Here is a 19,523-nt window from a genome sequence, read left to right as displayed (position 1 = left end):
CCAACATGCGCAAGTGACACTGTGATCTCGAGGGTGCAGGGCAAAAAAATACAATTGTGTCTGGTGGAAACTAGCAATGACACCTGTCATGGAGCCCTTTGCCGTCAATTTTTGCTTGGCTGAATTGAGTTTTGGCCTCTTACCTTCCCAGAGGAATAGCTAGGTAGAAGAAGGAGAGCATCATGGTACGGCTGTTATTAGTGAACAAGTCTCCGATGATGGTGGGAGATATGGAAGAGTAGCTGGACTCCCCGATGCCCACCAGTCCTCTGGAGAGGACAAACAGCCAGTAGTGCTGTAGACACAGAAGAAGAAACAAAGGTCATTATTTTTTAAACTTACTGGAGCAGAACGTTTTCTTCTTCACCACATTTTCATTAGAACATAAAACCAACTCATCATCAAGGCTAAAAATCAATTTAATGTCATTTCAATCAGAAATACAAAGTGTGTACATAACAGAGTAACAGGCAACCTCATGTAAATTCAGCACTAAGTTCAAAGGTCGCTTGAGGGGTTGAAGATCCTTTCTCAAAATAACCATCAAACTAGACAATCAGGGAAAAAAAACTAGTGTTAGCCTAGATGGATCTGAGTCTTGGCTTTTTGTTTTTTGTTTGTTTATTTGTTTAAAGCAATGCAGTCACCAGAGGTGTACACTCTTGGGATCACCATGGCCTCCATGTATGTTTGTATGTATATTAGCAACATATTTTAAAGCTACACTGTGTCAAATTTAGTGCCATCTAGTGGTGAGATGGCAGGTTGCATTATACCATTTTCAGTCAACATTTTGTTTCCTTTTCTTGTATAAACAATACGGCAATGGATCCTCTATTTCACAAAAACTGAGGGTTCTCAAAGTTGTTAGCAGAAGCAACCAGTAGACAATGTATCAGGGAGAAACCACTAATTCCTTGTATTTTTTCTTCATTTTTCCTTCCTTACTGCAAAATTGAAATGGTGGCATACATTTATCCCTTTTGGGCTACTGCATCAAGGAAGCACTGTGGCATGAGGGGGGCCTGCTCTCATCTAGACATAAAGGGCTCATTCTAAGCTGATGAAAACACATTGATTCATTGCTGGAGGTAATTATTGATTAATGAGCAAACGGTCATGAATGCTACATTCATTTCTGCTAAAAAGAGACGTTAAATCCTACACACTAACATTAAGAACACCTAATAAGATTTTGATCCAGTTTGCTAGGTTTATACCTTTTATTCTAATCCAATTACATTTTCTCCACGAATCTGATTGGTTAAGCATGTGAGATTTCAGACCGTATAATATTGGGGTAACGGTGGCAAAATATTCGACCGTTTCACATTTGGATGTATTACTCCGTGCCTTGACTGGTGTTCTGACAAGATGTCATTCCTGTCATCCGCGCAACTGCGCATGGGCAATATTGTCAGGACATGGAACTGTTGATTTATGCAATGAGATGCACAATTTGACAGAACACCGGCTGCATGCGCTGTTAGCGATTAGCGCTGTTAGCTGAGAACAAGAGAAAGTCACGTATCAACCCTGGCGCTGAAATGGGTGAATTTAAGTTGCCATACGAAAGTATTAATGTGGATTCTGATACAGAATTACCGTTTCACATTTGATAGATTTTCACATTTGATGGATTACTCCACGCACTGACCTCTGTTGGAACACGCTGCGTCGGCTCGACAGTAAGCCTCGCCGACCAAATTACCTACAGAAAAATAAACTGTGCTAACGATAGAATGGTAATAACCCCCTTGTGTCTGAGGATTTGCAGACGTTCATTCTGTTATACGGTTGCAAATAGCCGTAACGTATACAGTTGCAAATAGCGGGTAAAGCTCAATTTGTGACTGTATAACCAGCATGAAAGTCTGCAAATCAGACACAACAACCCATGTAGCATTGATACATGCCTGACATTTTGAAATGTGACACCGTGTCCTCTGAGCACTGTAGTTTGTTTGTCCATTGACTGATTGATTGATTGATTGATTTGAGCAACATGGTGGACAAGTCGTTAGAGCACTGATTTTCCCAGAGCAGAAGGTTCCTGGTTCAAGACCACCTGTGCCTATTCTCCAAGTAATGTGGAGTTGCATTAGAAAAGGCATACAGTGTTAAACGTCTGCCAAATCAACATGCCGACCAAACTGGATTTGATGTTGTGACCCCAAGTGAAAAAGGGAGAAGCCAAAGGAACACATTTTCTCTTTATTTTTGCCTTTTAACATATTATTTTAGACATCTTACAGCTGGTGTCTATCTTTTGATGATATGCATAATCATAAAAATTAAGAAAAAACTACTACCTACAGGAAAACATCTGGATTAAATAATATTCTGGATTTTTGGTGACCACAGGTGTCATAATAATCTGTCTACTGTTAGGATGTGAACTGACTGGGGACAATTTGACTTTCCTCTGCTCATTTACTGCCTTAGAAACAAGCAAAACGCAGCAATAATTCCTGGATATGATTAGCTTAGACCACTAGAATTCACCTTATGGCCCAGTCACACGGCACTCAACAAAGGGCAATGAAGTCCTAACGAAACAAGAAATCTGAACTTTCTTTGGCATTGTTTAACTTTCGCTCAGCTTCGTTCCTGCAGCGGTCGCTTCGTCTGGATTTTTAAACTGTCGAAAAATTTGAACGAAGGGCAACAAAAGCCTCAATTCTTCGTATTTTGTTTTGCTGTTGTTCTTGGCGTTTTTTATCGTTTGCTTAGTTTTTATAATGTTAGTCTATCGTTTGCTTAGTTTTTGTAACGTAAGCCTATTGTTTGCTTAGTTTTTGTGACGTTAGCCTATTGTTTGCTTAGTTTTTGTGACATTAGCCTATTGTTTGCTTAGTTTTTGTGACGTTAGCCTATTGTTTGCTTAGGTTTTATAACGTTAGCCTATTGTTTGCTTAGTTTTTGTGACGTTAGCCTACTGTTTGCTTAGTTTTTGTGATGTTAGCCTATTGTTTGCTTAGGTTTTATAACGTTAGCCTATTGTTTGCTTAGTTTTTGTGATGTTAGCCTACTGTTTGCTTAGTTTTTGTGATGTTAGCCTATTGTTTGCTTAGGTTTTATAACATTAGCCTATTGTTTGCTTAGTTTTTGTGATGTTAGCCTATTGTTTGCTTAGGTTTTATAACGTTAGCCTATTGTTTGCTTAGTTTTTGTGATGTTAGCCTACTGTTTGCTTAGTTTTTGTGATGTTAGCCTATTGTTTGCTTAGGTTTTATAACGTTAGCCTATTGTTTGCTTAGTTTTTGTGATGTTAGCCTACTGTTTGCTTAGATTTTGTAACGTTAGCCTATTGTTTACTTTGTTTTTGTAATGTTAGCCTATTGTTTGGTTACTTTTTGTGACATTAGCCTATTGTTAGCTTAGTTTTTGTAACGTTAGCATTTCCTTTGACTTCGTTCAACCAGCTGAATATTTTCACACAGTACAAAAGCCAGTTTTTAAGCGCTTTTGTGGAGGAGCTGCAGCTCCGTCCCAGCGCCGAGTCCTGGAACGCAGAGATGCAAACACACACTGCTCCAGCAGTGGCTCCAGGCGAGTTTCGTTTAAAGCGCCAAAATCAATGTTAACTTCTTGATTCACAGGCTATTCGGTGATAAAGCTCGTTCATCCACCTTTTCTCAACGAATTGTGATTTTTTTTTTTTTTTACTTTTTCCCTTCGTTCAGGAATCGTCGTGTGCCGTGTGACTGGGTCATTAATTACAACACTGTTTTACCGTCTGTAACAATGCAGCATGGAAGATTTTGTGTTATTTTTAAATTTAATTCACATTACCATGGTGTCCTGTGTTCTTTCAGGGTAAATAAACGGATAAAGTGATGAACTCCTAAAAGGCTACAGTACGTGTGTCGGAGGGAGAACCTTGTGTAGGCAGTCGGATTGTTAACTGTTTCCATGGCAACCACAACTCAGCGTATGAACGCACTTCAGCCTTTGTGAGGTTGGAAAAAAAAGTGGTTATCCCACACAGTGGAATCACAAATGTTTCTGTTTGTTCCCATCAGCTGTGTGAGTCATTACAAATACAATAAATTCAACATGCTACCATAAAATCACATCACGTGACTCAGCCGGCGTGTTAGAATTCCCTCACTTACAAACGTGGAATATCTCTCTGTGTTACTTAAACGTATGATGGCCTCGATGGCTGTCAGACCACAGACTGTTTTAAAAAAGAACCCTCAGTGATGCCAGTCACAGATTTTCAAAAGAGTTGTTTTGAAGTTCAAGTGGGTTGGTTTGCATGACGCCATCTTGGCTGACCCATAAGTGGGAAAAGGGGTGGCGCGTAGGCAAGAGTGGCGTGAGCTCAGGGGCATGAACGAAGCCAGAACACCGCCACCAATTTTGAAATTACCAAGACAGCTCGAGCCCTGTTCACACAGAAGGTGCATGTAGCACTTGCCACCCAATTCGACACTGTCCGCCATAAAACACACTCACCATCCCTGTGCCCGGCTGAAAACAACGGTTTGTTCACAGACTCCAAATCCATGATAAAATGGAGGAAAACAGACAACTTTGATAAAACACTGACCAGGAAGCAGCATGTGATGTGTTACATTAAAATCAATCACGCCCATAAATATGTATAAGTGTATGTCTGAAATCTGCCTAAAACAAGCTACATAAAAACGCATGAGCAGGGAAAGTATGTAGAGACAAAAAAAAAAAAAAAAATTATTTTTATTTATTTATTAATGCTGGGTTGTCTTCTTCTTTGTCTTTCAGCTGTTCCCCTTAGGGGTCGCCACAGCAGATCAATCATTTCCATCTCACCCTGTCCTCTGTATCTTCCTCTGTCTCACCAACCACCTGCATGTCCTCTCTCAGCACATCCATGAACCTCCTCTTTGGTCTCCCTCTTCTCCTCCTGCCTGGTGGCTCCATCCTCAGCATCCTTCTCCCTATATACCCTGGGTCCCTCCTCTGCACATGTCCAAACCATCTCAATCTCGCCTCTCTGACTTTGTCTCCAAACCGTCCCACCTGAGCTGTCCCTCTGATATGTTCATTCCTAATCTTGTCCATTCTTGTCACTGCCAAAGAGAATCTCAACATCTTCAGCTCTGCCACCTCCAGCTCTGCCTCCTGTCTTTTTGTTAGTGCCACTGTCTCTAAACCATACAACATAGCTGGTCTCACTACTGTCTTGTAAACTTTCCCCTTCACTCTTGCTGATATTCTTCGGTCACAAATCACTCCTGCCACCTTTCTCACTACAGATCACAATGTCATCTGCAAACATCATAGTCCATGGGGACTCCTGTCTGCCAACCTGTCCATCACCACTGCAAACAAGAAAGGACTCAGAGCTGATCCTTGGTGTAATCCCATCTCCACCTTGAATGAGTCTGTCATTCCGACTGCGCATCTCACCGCTGTCACACTATTCTTGTACATGTCCTGCACTACCCTAACATACTTCTCTGCCACTCCAGACTTCCTCATACAATCAAATCAAATCAATTTTATTTATATAGCGCCAAATCACAACAAACAGTTGCCCCAAGGCGCCTTATATTGTAAGGCAAGGCCATACAATAATTACGGAAAAACCCCAACGGTCAAAACGAACAAATCAACGGTCAAAACAATGCCACAACTCTTCTCTTGGCACCCTATCATAAGCTTTTTCTAAGTCCACAAACACACAATGTAACTCTTTCTGTCCTTCTCTGTACTTTTCCAACAGTATTCTCAGAGCAAACATTGCATCTGTAGTGCTCTTTCTCGGCATGAAACCATATTGCTGCTCACAGATCTTCACCTGTTTTCTAAGCCTAGCTTCTACTATTCTTTCCCATAACGTCATGCTGTGGCTGATCAGCTTTATGCCTCTGTAGTTACTGCAGCTCTGCACATCACCCTTGTTCTTGAAAATAGGAACCAGCACACTTCGTCTCCACTCCTCAGGCATCCTCTCACTTTCCAAGATTTTATTAAACAATCTGGTTAGAAACTCTACTGCCATCTCTCCTAGACATTTCCATGCCTCCATTGGAATGTCATCTGGACCAACTGCCTTTCCACTCTTCATCCTCTTCATAGCAGCCCTCACTTCTTCCTTGCTAATCTCTTTTACTTCCTGATTTACTCACCACATCATCCAGCCTTTTCTCTCGCTCATTTTCTTTATTCATCAACTCTTCAAAATATTCCCTCCACCTTCTCAGCACACACTCCTCACTTGTCAGCACATTACCATGTGCATCTTTTACCACCCTAACCTGCTGCACATCCTTTCCAGCTCTGTCCCTTTGTCTGGCCAATCGGTCAAGTCCTTTTCTCCTTCCTTACTATTCAACTTCTTGTACAGCTCGCAATATGCCTTTTCCTTTGCTTTTGCCACTTCTCTTCTCGCTTTACGCCGCATCTCCTTGTACTCCTGTCTACTTTCTTCATCTCTCCGACCATCCCAAAACTTTTTCGCCAACCTCTTTCTCCTTATGCTTTCCTGGACCTCTTCATTCCACCACCAAGTCTCCTTGTCTTCCTTCCACTGTCCAGATGTCATACCCAGTACTGCCCTATCTGTCTCCCTCACCACATCTGCAGTACTTTTCCAGTTGTCCAAAATTGCTTCCCCTCCAACTAGTGCTTCTCTCACCTGCTCGCTAAATTTCACACAGCAGTCTTCCTCCTTCAGCTTCCACCATCTGATCCTTTGTTGAGCTCTCACTCTCTTCTTCTTCTTTACCTCTAAAGTCATCCTACAAACAACCATCCTATGCTGTCTAGTGACACTCTCTCCTGCTACCACCTTACAGTCTGTAATTTCTTTTAGCTTGCATCTCCTATATAGAATGTAGTCCACCTGTGTGCACCTTCCTCCACTCTTATATGTTACCCTGTGCTCCTCCCTTTTCTTAAAGTAGGTATTCACCACAGCCATTTCCATCCTTTTTGCAAAATCAACTACCATCTGTCCTTCCCCATTCCTATCCTTGATACCATATCTACCCATTACTTCCTCATCACCTCTGTTCCCGTCACCAACATGCCCATTGAAGCCTGCTCCTATCACCACTCTTTCATGCTTGGGCACACTCTCCACCACCTCATCTAACACACTCCAGAAATCTTCTTTCTCCTTCATCTCACAACCTACCTGTGGGGCATATGCACTGATGATATTCATCATCACCTCTTCAATTTCCAACTTCACACTCATCACCCTGTCGGACACTCGCTTAACCTCCAACACACTTTTAACATACTCTTCCTTTAAAATGACCACAACACCTTCCTGTCATCACCATGGTACAACAACTTGTACCCACCGCCGATGCTCCTGCTCTTACTTCCCTTCCACTTGGTCTTTTGCACACACAATATGTCTACCTTTCTCCTCTCCATCATATCAGCCAGCTCTCTCCCTTTACCAGTCATACTACCAACATTCAAAGTCCCCACTCTCATTTCCACCCTTCTAGTTTTCTTCTTCTCCCGCTGTTCGTGGCAACGTTTTCCTCCTCTTCTTCGTTGTCTTCGCCCAGCAGTAGCTCAATTTCCACCGGCACCCTGTTGGGCAACAGCACCGGTAGCGGACGTTGTTAACCCGGGCCGCGACTGATCCGGTATGGGAATTTGATTCTGAGTCTGCATAGTTGGGTTGGCTTGTTTTACACTGGATGCCCTTCCTGACGCAACCCTCCTCATTTATCTGGGCTTGGGACCGGCACTCAGAATGTACTGGCTGCACACCCCATGTGGCTGAGTTATTAATGCTGGGTTGTAAAATTGTTTATTTCTTCTGTAAAGTTGGACATTTTAACATAGGGTTCTATGGGGACTGCATTATTTTAAGCCAACCACACACACACACACACACACACACACACACACACACACACACACACACACACACACACACACACACACACACGACAAACCGTCAAAGGCGTGATAGTCCCGTCTTATTGTCAGTAGCTGCCTGAAGGGTTTTCTTCAGCTTTTGGTTTTGAATGATTGTTGCTGCTGTATGTTTATGTCTGACTGTGTACCACTGTGTTGTTCTGATTTATAGCAAGTGTATTTTCTTCTTCTAAAGAACCATCATTTAGTGGGATCTTGGTGGTCGTCGTGTCTCTGTGTGCGGTCACCAAACTGTCATCAGCTGTTGGAAAAACAAAGACGTCAATAATAAAACAGATTCAAGCAGCAAAACCAAAAAAAAAAAAAAACTGCTGCAAAAACTATAAACAGACTGAAAATTCTGACAAACTAGAGCATGAGGAATCAACACTCTGGAGGCAGATCTGTGCTGCAGCGTGTTCCAGCAACTGAGACAGTTTTGGAAGCCTTGCTGTTTCTACCAGTATTTATCTTCTTATTCTTATTTATTTATTATAGTTTTGCAGCTTATAGTGAGGTTTCCCTCCATGAAACAGTGAACTTTCTTAAACACCACGTTGTCATCTGCCTCTCTGCATCGTGTGGTTCTATCTAGAAGATTTAGCGGTAAAGTTCATCTTTGAGTGCAGGACATTTTTAGGTTTAACAAGCAGCAGACCTCAGCTTTGGAAATTAAAGAAGCCGACAAACAAGCTCATTTCAAACTACATGTAACTTCCAAACAGCACATATGCTGAGCAGAAGCACCCAAATTCTTTCCTTTGCTGTTGTTGGGCCAAAAGTGCAAACATACATACAATTTTAAAGGAGACCTGCATTGAAAAAAATGCAGTCAGATTTTTTGAACAAAAAATGACTTACATTTACACATGAGATCCTTCTGAATGTAGTAAAGTAAATCTGCAAGCCCAGATCTGTCATTCAACGGAGAAATCTTCATTTGAAAATGACAAATTTACAGCTAACATTTAGCCCTCCGCAAATTGTCCCTCTCATCATGGACGCTGCCGAGACGTCACGGACAAGACCCTCTCCCAGCATGCATTGCGCCAATTGTAATTTGTGGATTTACGTCAGTTTGCATCTGCACCTTTTTCTTGTCTTATACGGAAGGATCTACTTTTTTTAAAACTTCATATTGTCTTGCGGCACGTTTGGTGAGTACACATTTCTTTTATTTGTGCTTGAAAATTATTTTCGGGGACTTTTTCATATGCCCGTTTGACTGAGTGGTGTCGCAATGAAAATCTACTGTCTTTCGCCTCCGGTACCATCGCGGGATATGGAGGCGAGACCCGCAAAGAATCCCAGTCATTAAAAATATATAAACCTCTCTCAGCATCCATGGAGCTCTGGGGCTCCGATTGCCGAGACATGCGGTGCTGTGGATTTTGCCGCAAGAAGTCTGTCCTTGCAGCAACAGGTGTACCGGCCGCTTCGCATTAAAACAGCGAGCGTAATCTCAGGACTTGTGCCAAGTGTGCTGCAGCTCCATTCAGTAGACAGAGAGGTGATGCCGGTGTTGTGCACTGAATCTGGCACAAGCTGCAAAGCAGACACGGGTGGTGTGAGTGGCCCGCGTCGGTGGTTAACGAGCTCGTTAACGAGCCCGCAGACTTAATAAGCGCAGCGGAGGCAGAGAGCGGGAGAGGAAGAACGGCGCCCGCTGTCGATGTCGTTGCTGATCTGAGCACACAGATCTGTATCTCACATTCATTGCAGCTTACTTTTGGATGTAGAAACCAGGACGTGTATAAGTAACATTACTAACAGATAAAATCAATTTCAATGTGGGATCGGACTGAAGGCGGGAGCGCGTCGTCTTGTCCCTGACGTCATGGAAATGATACAGCTGTACAAACTGTTTTCACTGAGGGCTAAATTTTAGCTGCAAATTTGTCATTTTTAAACGAAGATTTCTCCGCTGAATTACAAATCTGGACTTACAGATTTACTTTACTGCATTCACAAGGGTCTTATAAATACATATCAGCTATTTCTTTCTGAAATCTGACCACATTTATTTCAATGCAGGTCTACTTTAAAAATGTCTTATATTTTATACAAAGGTTCTATCCGAAATCAAACATAAAATGTTAAAATAATACAGACTATTTAATTTGCTGACCCTGCGACAGACTGGCGTCCTGTCCAGGGTGTACCCCGCCTCACACCCTGTGACCTCCCCCCCGTAACCCTTGACTGGAGTAAGCCACTATAGATAATGAATGAATGAATGAATGTTTAATTTACGCAAAAGTAAATTATTAATTTGGAAGTCCAAAGTCAGTGCACTGCATCACCAGACTACACGTCACAATGTGGACTTTAGCAGCAGTGGAACACCAAAATGTAAGTCCCTTTTCTGTTGTCTATAAATGAATAAAATATGAAATGACAAGGATCTATTTTAGCCGTTATTTAAAACAAAAAAAAAATCTGTGTTTTTACATTTTATCAATGGAACAAATATTTAATTCAGTGAAAGCTGGAACAAACCATTCAACTGAGCTTTGCCTTGTTGAATGGTTTGTTCCAGCTTTCACTGAATTAAATATTTGTTCCATTGAACTTATAAACATTCATTATTTGTATAATATCCCTGATGCCTCTCTCCCTCTCACACACCTAGACTATATTCACTGCCTACCCCCCCCCCCCCACACACACACAAACACACACTCCTTATGATTATGCTGGCTTGTGTGGACTAGTGATGTTGTTATTTGAAATTCAGATCATAACCAGTGTTATAAAAACAGAAGACAATGGATAAATTCTGTAATTTAGTGCATTTCTGTGCACACACTCTCTCTCCCTTTCTCTTGCTCTCACGAGCCCCATTCACTGTGTTCTTACCTCAGCTATCTCCTTTGCTTTCTTCTTCTTTCTGTCAGGTTTCAGTTCCAGTTTTTATTTGTCCCCTTTTCTTTTCCTCCTGTTTGCCCCGGTGTCACCGACCAAATGGTCCCCCTAAAAATTGGTCCCCCCGATGATGCAGTTCATGGATTATCACCTCGTTTCTGCTTCAAACTGCACTCCAGTCATCATCTATCTCAGTGACAGATATCTGAAGCTTTTGTACAACAATCATTTTGCATTATTTCATCACAAAAGGCAGCATAGGCACTCAGAGCGCCGTGGCTAAACAAACTGCTAGCTGATGCATTCACTGCGCGTAGGACATTTCAAAACGTCACGGAATTTCATCGAATTTCTGCTTAAAACAGCCTAGTTTCTGCTTAAAACTGACTTCAGAATGATTTAAGCGGTTTTACCTTAATCATCTGATGGTTAATAAACCCATTAATCCATCTGATTGCTTTGGGTGAAGAGACTCCATCGTGCTGCTGTGGTCCGAAATGGCGCATGCACAGATGTAAAAGGCGGACCGATTTTTAGGGGCAGACTGTTTGGTCTGCGACGCCGGTCTTGATATGTTTAGTTGTGTAGTTTTTTTTCACTTGATCATTCTCATTCTAGTGTGGTACTGATCATTCCTTTTTGTGCATTTATCTTTTGTTCTTGGTTTTGGTTCTTGTATTCTCGGTTCACACATGGATTGCATTTTTGGTTATTCATTATTCTCTAGTCTCTGGGTTTATTTTCTCTTTAGCATTTATTTTCGGTTCAGTCATTTATTGCTTTTCCTTCTGTATGCTTGCGTCACTTGTTTCGCTCTTGATTATCATTTATTCTAGTCATTCATTTATTTGTTATCTATTGTAGTGATGATGTATTCTCTGGTTTTGCTTCTCATTTATCTTTGCTGTCTTACTGTCTAGTTATGTTCTGTTTATCTTGGGATTTATTTAATTCAGGTTATCGTTTAGTTATTCATTGGATTATTCTACAGTCACCGGTTTTGTTTTCTGTTTGTCTATTATCCCCTGTTCAACTAATAGTTTGTTTTGCCATGTGTATTGTATTCACATTATGTATCACTCAGTATCTGTCCCATTCTAGTTTTGGTTATGATCAGTAGTTTTCTCATTTTCCACTTTTTAGACTAGGCATGTTAATTATTGTCTGCCTTAAGCACATCACTTTTTTCCACCGTTAGTTTTCCAGTCACTTAGTTCTCTTGGTTCTGTCCGCTTTGTGTTTTCCTTCCCTCATACTCTTGCACCTGTTCCTCATCTGTCCACCACGCCCCCTTTCCAGATCCTTCATCCACACGTGCATCTTTTTATCCAATCATTACCTTCCTTATTTAAACTCCTTCTGTTCATGCCGTCCCTGCTCGTTTGTTGATTTTCATCACTTACCAGCACTTTGTCTCAGTCCTGTTTTTGCTCTAACAGGTGTTTTGACTCTGCTTTGTATCCGGATCCTGCCTTTTTGCCTCCACTCTGATAACCCTGTTTGCTTGTGTACGGAACCTTGCTTGTCAATGACCACATCCTCTGTCTCGCCCCTGCCTGGTACCTTGAATTAATTTGAGTTTTGCTGTAAGCAGCGTGAATATGTTTTCTGCGAAGACACATGGCTGCCATCGTGTCTCAGAGTAGATGCTTTGAGTAAAAGGGCACCCTCATGAGGCCATGTACAAAAGGCCAAAGTAGGTTTCCTTAGGAGGTGGCTGGTGTCTCCCTTAAAGATAAGGAGCTCGGTCCTTTGTGGGGAGCTCGGAGTAGAGCCGCTACTCCTTCGCATTGAAAGGAGCCAGCTGAGGTGGTTCAGGCATCTGGTAAGTATGTCCCCTGGGCAGCTCCCTAGGGAGGCGTTCTAGGCACGTCCAGTTGGGAGGAGACCCCAGGGAAGACCCGGAGTAGGTGGAGAGATGATATCTCCACACTGAACTGGGAATGCCTCACGATCCCCCAGTCAGAGGTGGTCAGTGTGGCCTGGGAAAGGGAAGTTTGGTGTCCCCTGCAGTAGCTGTTGCCCAACTCACAAAAAAAAAAGAAGAAGCCAAAATGTGGATCAGTTTGAGCTTCTGAAATGTAAAGATTTGCAACTTTTCAAAATTTAATATTACTGTAAATTGAAAATATGTTGGCTTGCACCATTTTGTTTTATAGGGCTTAAAACTAACATTTTTACGGTAATGTTTTATTGATTCAATGAGTATAGTAAGTCCCTTCGGCTGCTCCCTTGTTTTTGCACTCGGTGTCTCCACAGCAAATCCAAGGTGGATCTGCATGTTGAATTGGCACAGGTTTTACGCCGGATGCCCTTCCTGACGCAACTCAACATTACATGGAAAATACTGTAGTTTATGTTGAGGAAACACCGAAGTTTTTATTTTTTTAAGTTATTCTATAATTTGCTCATTTAGCCTGTTGCCTCACAGTACAGCAGCAAATGTTCGTGAGATGCGAATGAGCTGCAGATCCTTCTTAAAATGCCTTAAATGCATCCCAACAGGAGTCAGCTGTAAGTGGTGATTAACATTTCATTACACGTCATTGTCTTTTATCTCTCATGGCGACAGCGTCTCAAAGCAATTACATAACAAACGTCAACTCCTGTTTGACAGAATCAGGAACTTAACTTCAGGGTGGACAATGGGGCAAAGCGTTGTGGGCGTTGAACATTCCTGCCTGTCTCGTCATCAGCTGGTGTTTCTCAGTCAGCTGTTGGCCCTTAATTTGAGTTTTGCCGTAAGCAGCGTGAATGTTTTCTGTGAAGACACATGACTGCCATCGTGTCTCAGAATAGGTGCTTTGAGTAAAAGGGTGCCCTCATGAGGCCAGAAACACATCTCAGAGCCATCATCGCCTTCCACAGACTGCTGGCAGCAAAACAGGCTTACTCACCAGAGTCATGACACTGTGGATGTTTAATGCCCCAAACTACTGGAACAGCTGTAGGTTTGCTACCAGCCAAGTGTGACAGGTCCATATGTAACAGAGGCCAGGAGGTGTTGCTGTGCATGTGGAGTAAACCTCACTCCCAAAAGCTCAAAAGGATTCTCTGGTCGTAGCTTAAAGCAGATAACCCGTAAGTTGGAGAGGAAATGGCGTCTCACTAATTTAGAAGATCTTCACTTAGCCTGGAAAAAGAATCTGTTGCTCTATAAAAAAGCCCTCCGTAAAGCTAGGACATCTTTCTACTCATCACTAATTGAAGAAAATAAGAACAACCCCAGGTTTCTTTTCAGCACTGTAGCCAGGCTGACAAAGAGTCAGAGCTCTATTGAGCTGAGTATTCCATTAACTTTAACTAGTAATGACTTCATGACTTTCTTTGCTAACAAAATTTTAACTATTAGAGAAAAAATTACTCATAACCATCCCAAAGACGTATCATTATCTTTGGCTGCTTTCAGTGATGCCGGTATTTGATTAGACTCTTTCTCTCAGATTGTTCTGTCTGAGTTATTTTCATTAGTTACTTCATCCAAACCATCAACATGTTTATTAGACCCCATTCCTACCAGGCTGCTCAAGGAAGCCCTACCATTATTTAATGCTTCGATCTTAAATATGATCAATCTATCTTTGTTAGTTGGCTATGTACCACAGGCTTTTAAGGTGGCAGTAATTAAACCATTACTTAAAAAGCCATCACTTGACCCAGCTATCTTAGCTAATTATAGGCCAATCTCCAACCTTCCTTTTCTCTCAAAAATTCTTGAAAGGGTAGTTGTAAAACAGCTAACTGATCATCTGCAGAGGAATGGTCTATTTGAAGAGTTTCAGTCAGGTTTTAGAATTCATCATAGTACAGAAACAGCATTAGTGAAGGTTAAAAATGATCTTCTTATGGCCTCAGACAGTGGACTCATCTCTGTGCTTGTTCTGTTAGACCTCAGTGCTGCTTTTGATACTGCTGACCATAAAATTTGATTACAGAGATTAGAGCATGCCATAGGTATTAAAGGCACTGCGCTGCGGTGGTTTGAATCATATTTATCTAATAGATTACAATTTATTCATGTAAATGGGGAATCTTCTTCACAGACTAAGGTTAATTATGGAGTTCCACAAGGTTCTGTGCTAGGACCAATTTTATTCACTTTATACATGCTTCCCTTAGGCAGTATTATTAGACGGCATTGCTTAAATTTTCATTGTTACGCAGATGATACCCAGCTTTATCTATCCATGAAGCCAGAGGACACACACCAATTAGCTAAACTGCAGGATTGTCTTACAGACATAAAGACATGGATGACCTCTAATTTCCTGCTTTTAAACTCAGATAAAACTGAAGTTACTGTACTTGGCCCCACAAATCTTAGAAACATGGTGTCTAACCAGATCCTTACTCTGGATGGCATTACCCTGACCTCTAGTAATACTGTGAGAAATCTTGGAGTCATTTTTGATCAGGATATGTCATTCAAAGCGCATATTAAACAAATATGTAGGACTGCTTTTTTGCATTTATGCAATATCTCTAAAATTAGAAAGGTCTTGTCTCAGAGTGATGCTGAAAAACTAATTCATGCATTTATTTCCTCTAGGCTGGACTATTGTAATTCATTATTATCAGGTTGTCCTAAAAGTTCCCTGAAAAGCCTTCAGTTAATTCAAAATGCTGCAGCTAGAGTACTGACAGGGACTAGAAGGAATTTAATTTAAAATTCTTCTTCTTACTTATAAGGTTTTGAATAATCAGGTCCCATCTTATCTTAGGGACCTCATAGTACCATATCACCCCAATAGAGCGCTTCGCTCTCAGACTGCAGGCTTACTTGTAGTTCCTAGGGTTTGTAAGAGTAGAATGGGAGGCAGAGCCTTCAGCTTTCAGGCTCCTCTCCTGTGGAACCAGCTCCCAATTCGGATCAGGGAGACAGACACCCTCTCTACTTTTAAGATTAGGCTTAAAACTTTCCTTTTTGCTAAAGCTTATAGTTAGGGCTGGATCAGGTGACCCTGAACCATCCCTTAGTTATGCTGCTATAGACTTAGACTGCTGGGGGGTTCCCATGATGCACTGAGTGTTTCTTTCTCTTTTTGCTCTGTATACACCACTCTGCATTTAATCATTAGTGATTGATCTCTGCTCCCCTCCACAGCATGTCTTTTTCCTGGTTCTCTCCCTCAGCCCCAACCAGTCCCAGCAGAAGACTGCCCCTCCCTGAGCCTGGTTCTGCTGGAGGTTTCTTCCTGTTAAAAGGGAGTTTTTCCTTCCCACTGTAGCCAAGTGCTTGCTCACAGGGGGTCGTTTTGACCGTTGGGGTTTTACATAATTATTGTATGGCCTTGCCTTACAATATAAAGCGCCTTGGGGCAACTGTTTGTTGTGATTTGGCGCTATATAAAAAAATTGATTGATTGATTGATTGATAGAGTAAAAGAGGGTTTAAGGATAAAAAGTGGTGCACATGCACATGACCCGAGCTTGAATTATAATCGTTACTCTCAGTGAGTCAAATAAGAAGTTTCATTGTCTCAACCTTTCAAACCTGCCCACCATAGAAAACATTTAGAAACAGCAGCAAAACAACAAAGTCTAATCTTCTAAAACAGTGTAATTGAGACAACTGTGAGGCGTGAGGCATTCATCAGTTGTTCGGCTTGTGCCGGAGTGCGCAAGAAGAAAGAAGAGAGACATAAAGACCGTCTACAAAGGCAATGCGGGTGTCAGGCTTAATGAGTGTGTCATTTCATTTCACTAGTCTTAATATCAAGCATGTCCACAACATTACAGCAGAATTAGCAGGGGAGTGTCGAGCAGATCACAGGGACGGGATGGAAGAGTCTGAAGGAACAGTCAGTGTGCAGTCTGAGCCAGCGTGCACGGTAACGGACACCGTACCTCTTTACTGATGAAGGAGCTCGACAGAGTAACAATGGACCAGAAGAAAATGCCACAGCTTAGGATGACCTTTCGGTTGAAGCGGTCGCCTAGGTAACCGAAGATGGGAGCTGCCACCATGAAGCTGCAGATGAAGACTGTGGAAAGCAAAAAAGAGAAAAAGAAAAGTGAAAATGTCAGAATGTCGTGATGTGTGAATCTATCTGAATCATTTTTAAGTGCTCAGCATAGCAGATGCTATTGCGCTCCACTGTGAAGGACTGAGCAGAGTACTGAAGGTTAAAGGTCCACTTGAGGCATGTGGAGATCACTGATGTGCCTGCCGGAGGCATGGTGAAGGACTGCCAGAGGACACAATTCAGAGCAGACCAATTAGGATTCTTTCATACTTCAACTCCACTACTACATGGACTTCACGTATGACAGATGATACGGTGATGTGTCGGGTGAAGTGAGCTAGATTTAATTTATGAAGACGCCGAAGAGCATTAAGACGTTTGAAGAACACATTCCTCTGCCAAACAAATCAGAATTCACAATTCTGATTCTTTTCCCATGAAATCTGGAATCTATGACTTCACCATCATCGAGATTACAGCACTAACAAATGTCATAATTTGATTTAACTTCAAAACACTGAAACAGAAGTAATCAAACTGCTACTTATTCCCAGATACCATGCATGCATTATTTAAAAACAAGCACAAACAATCAAATAAGAGTAAAAAACAAAACAAATATATAATAGCAGTGAAACTGTACCCGTTAAATATCAGGTACACTGATCAAAAAGGGGGGGCAGACAAAAAAAAATAGGAGTAATTATAATGAAACTGACCCAATTAAAGTCACATGAAAGGATTAAATACAAAGTAAAACTGTTACACCTCACAGTGAGACTGAAACATCACAGATTCTTTATTCCGTAAATAATTCCTACATAACTTCTTACACATTATTTTATGTATCAGTGAAAGAAGAAACTTAAAACTGAATATTTATGAGATGGTCAAAGTCAAAAAGAGCAGATTTGAAAAAAAAAAATGTTTGCATTTTACATCTCTGCAGAGGAGAAACTCCTGACAGCAGCGAGGGAAGCCACAAGAGGCCGGGGGGAGCGTTCCAACACATCGTGAACATACAGGAGCCAAACCAAAGGAGGAGGAGGAGGAGGAGGAGGTGAGAGCACACAGGGTGGCGTTACATAACATACACACAGCTGGGAAAACCAAGCTGCCAGATAAAGGAAAATAATCAGATTATAGCGCAAGTGTAATTCTGATATGATGCAATGTTTATATGAAGGATGAGTAACCCAAAAATAATGTGAACACAACTGTATTACATTACACAACAGAAAATAATTATAACACAAGCTTAATATTGTTCAAAATAGGAAAATGATCCATGTCTGTATTTTTGTTGGAGAAAAAAATTTTGGGTTGGAAAAAAAAAGTGGCTCATTTTTGACAGTAGAGTGTTTGGGCCATATTAAAGGGGAAAAAGAGAGGAAGAAGAATATTTTTAAAATTCATTTTGCATTTTGAGAATAAACTCAAACTGTCAGTGTTAGTGTCAAGCGTAGAAAAATGAACAGAGAAGGTTGTTGTTTGTTTTCTTTGCTTCTTTGGGCTTTTTTTTTTTTTTTTTTGCATTTTGAGAATAAAGTTGAAGGGCCCTATCTTGATGACGTACAGTGGCGTGCCCAACTCCACACTGCTATTTACACAGCAGGTAATCTGAGTGCAAAGTAAGATACAGGCGACCTTGATGTTATATTTGATCTCTAATCAAGGCTGTATTCTGGACAACATATGTCATCTGTCACTGACTTTAAAGCAGCTCTCACACCTGCCTGAGTTACGAGCTTCACACTGTAACAGGCTAAAGTACACCACAGTGCACCTCGCCTGATTTCCCAATGTAGCATTTTCCTGGCAGCATACAGAGTAGGCACCATTCAGACAACGTCCCAAAAACTACCCCCCACCACGGGGCTCGGCCATCTTCCAGCTGCCTCTGCAATGCCTGTATCTGGTTCAGAAGAACACACAACAGGCCAGACACAATTTACTGCAACCACAGGTGAATTTGGTGTAAACTGCCTCCTCAGCTCTTGCATGAAAACTGAATGCAGAATCGACAACCTAACCTGGACTCTGCACATAGCATCTGCACTTTCTCTGCAGGTTAAAGCATACCCATGTGAGCCTGACTGTCCTCACATCCTTCTATAGAGGAACAACAGAGAGTGTACTAACCAGTAGTATCTCTCTGTGGCATGAAACTAGCAGCCTTGCAGACAGGAAGGCACTGGGGAGGGTCATGAAGGCAGCAGAGAATACTATTAGGGCCAGGCTGCCAACCATTGCTAAACTGGCAGAACAGTGTTGCTTGTCCAGGGCAAGAAGGATAATCAGGGACACTTCACATCACTTGAACAATGTTTTCCCTCCTGTCCTCAGGTAGATGGTACCACAGCCTGAGTTGCTAAACATGCAGATTCAGGGATAGCTTTTACCCAACCACCATAAGACCACCATAAGTTAAATAAATAAATCGACAGAAAGAACTGTGCAATATAGAATGTAGGATATAGAATACACTGTAGCATCTGGTAGCAACTTTATCCTTGTAGCATCTTCATATGTGCAATATCCTGTGTCCTTTATTTATTGTATGTTGTGTATACATAGATACAGAGACAGTTATTGATAGTTAAAAAAACATATTTATCACTATCACACACCTTGGACTGGTATTCCCTGCTTTATTCTGTTTTTTATCTATGCATGCAGTGTATCGATATTTCATTCTATGACATTCTGTGATGTTTTTTACTGAATGACAATAAAAACGGCTCTGAGTCTAAGTCGAGTCTGCACTGGTTGCAAGGTGGCTGACTGCAGCTGGGAGTCCAGCTGAGCTCCCGA

The 19,523-nt window shown here is 41.6% G+C and overlaps 1 protein-coding gene across 3 annotated transcripts in view; it reads right to left on the bottom strand.

Annotated features, from left to right (window-relative positions):
* Positions 1–19,523, bottom strand: part of spns2 (spinster homolog 2 (Drosophila)) — a 214,829-nt gene that overhangs the window by 72,857 nt on the left and 122,449 nt on the right. For all 3 annotated transcript variants that reach the window (XM_034178994.1, XM_034178993.1, XM_034178995.1), the window contains 2 exons: positions 16,591–16,727; positions 144–295 (listed from right to left, as the gene is read on the bottom strand). In XM_034178994.1, the coding sequence (XP_034034885.1) occupies positions 144–295; positions 16,591–16,727 (289 nt within the window). The remainder of the gene's footprint in view (positions 1–143; positions 296–16,590; positions 16,728–19,523) is intronic.

This window comes from Thalassophryne amazonica, chromosome 9 (assembly GCF_902500255.1).
Source record: "Thalassophryne amazonica chromosome 9, fThaAma1.1, whole genome shotgun sequence".
NCBI classification, from domain to species: Eukaryota; Metazoa; Chordata; class Actinopteri; order Batrachoidiformes; family Batrachoididae; genus Thalassophryne; species Thalassophryne amazonica.
This window is presented reverse-complemented; position numbering and strand designations above follow the sequence as displayed.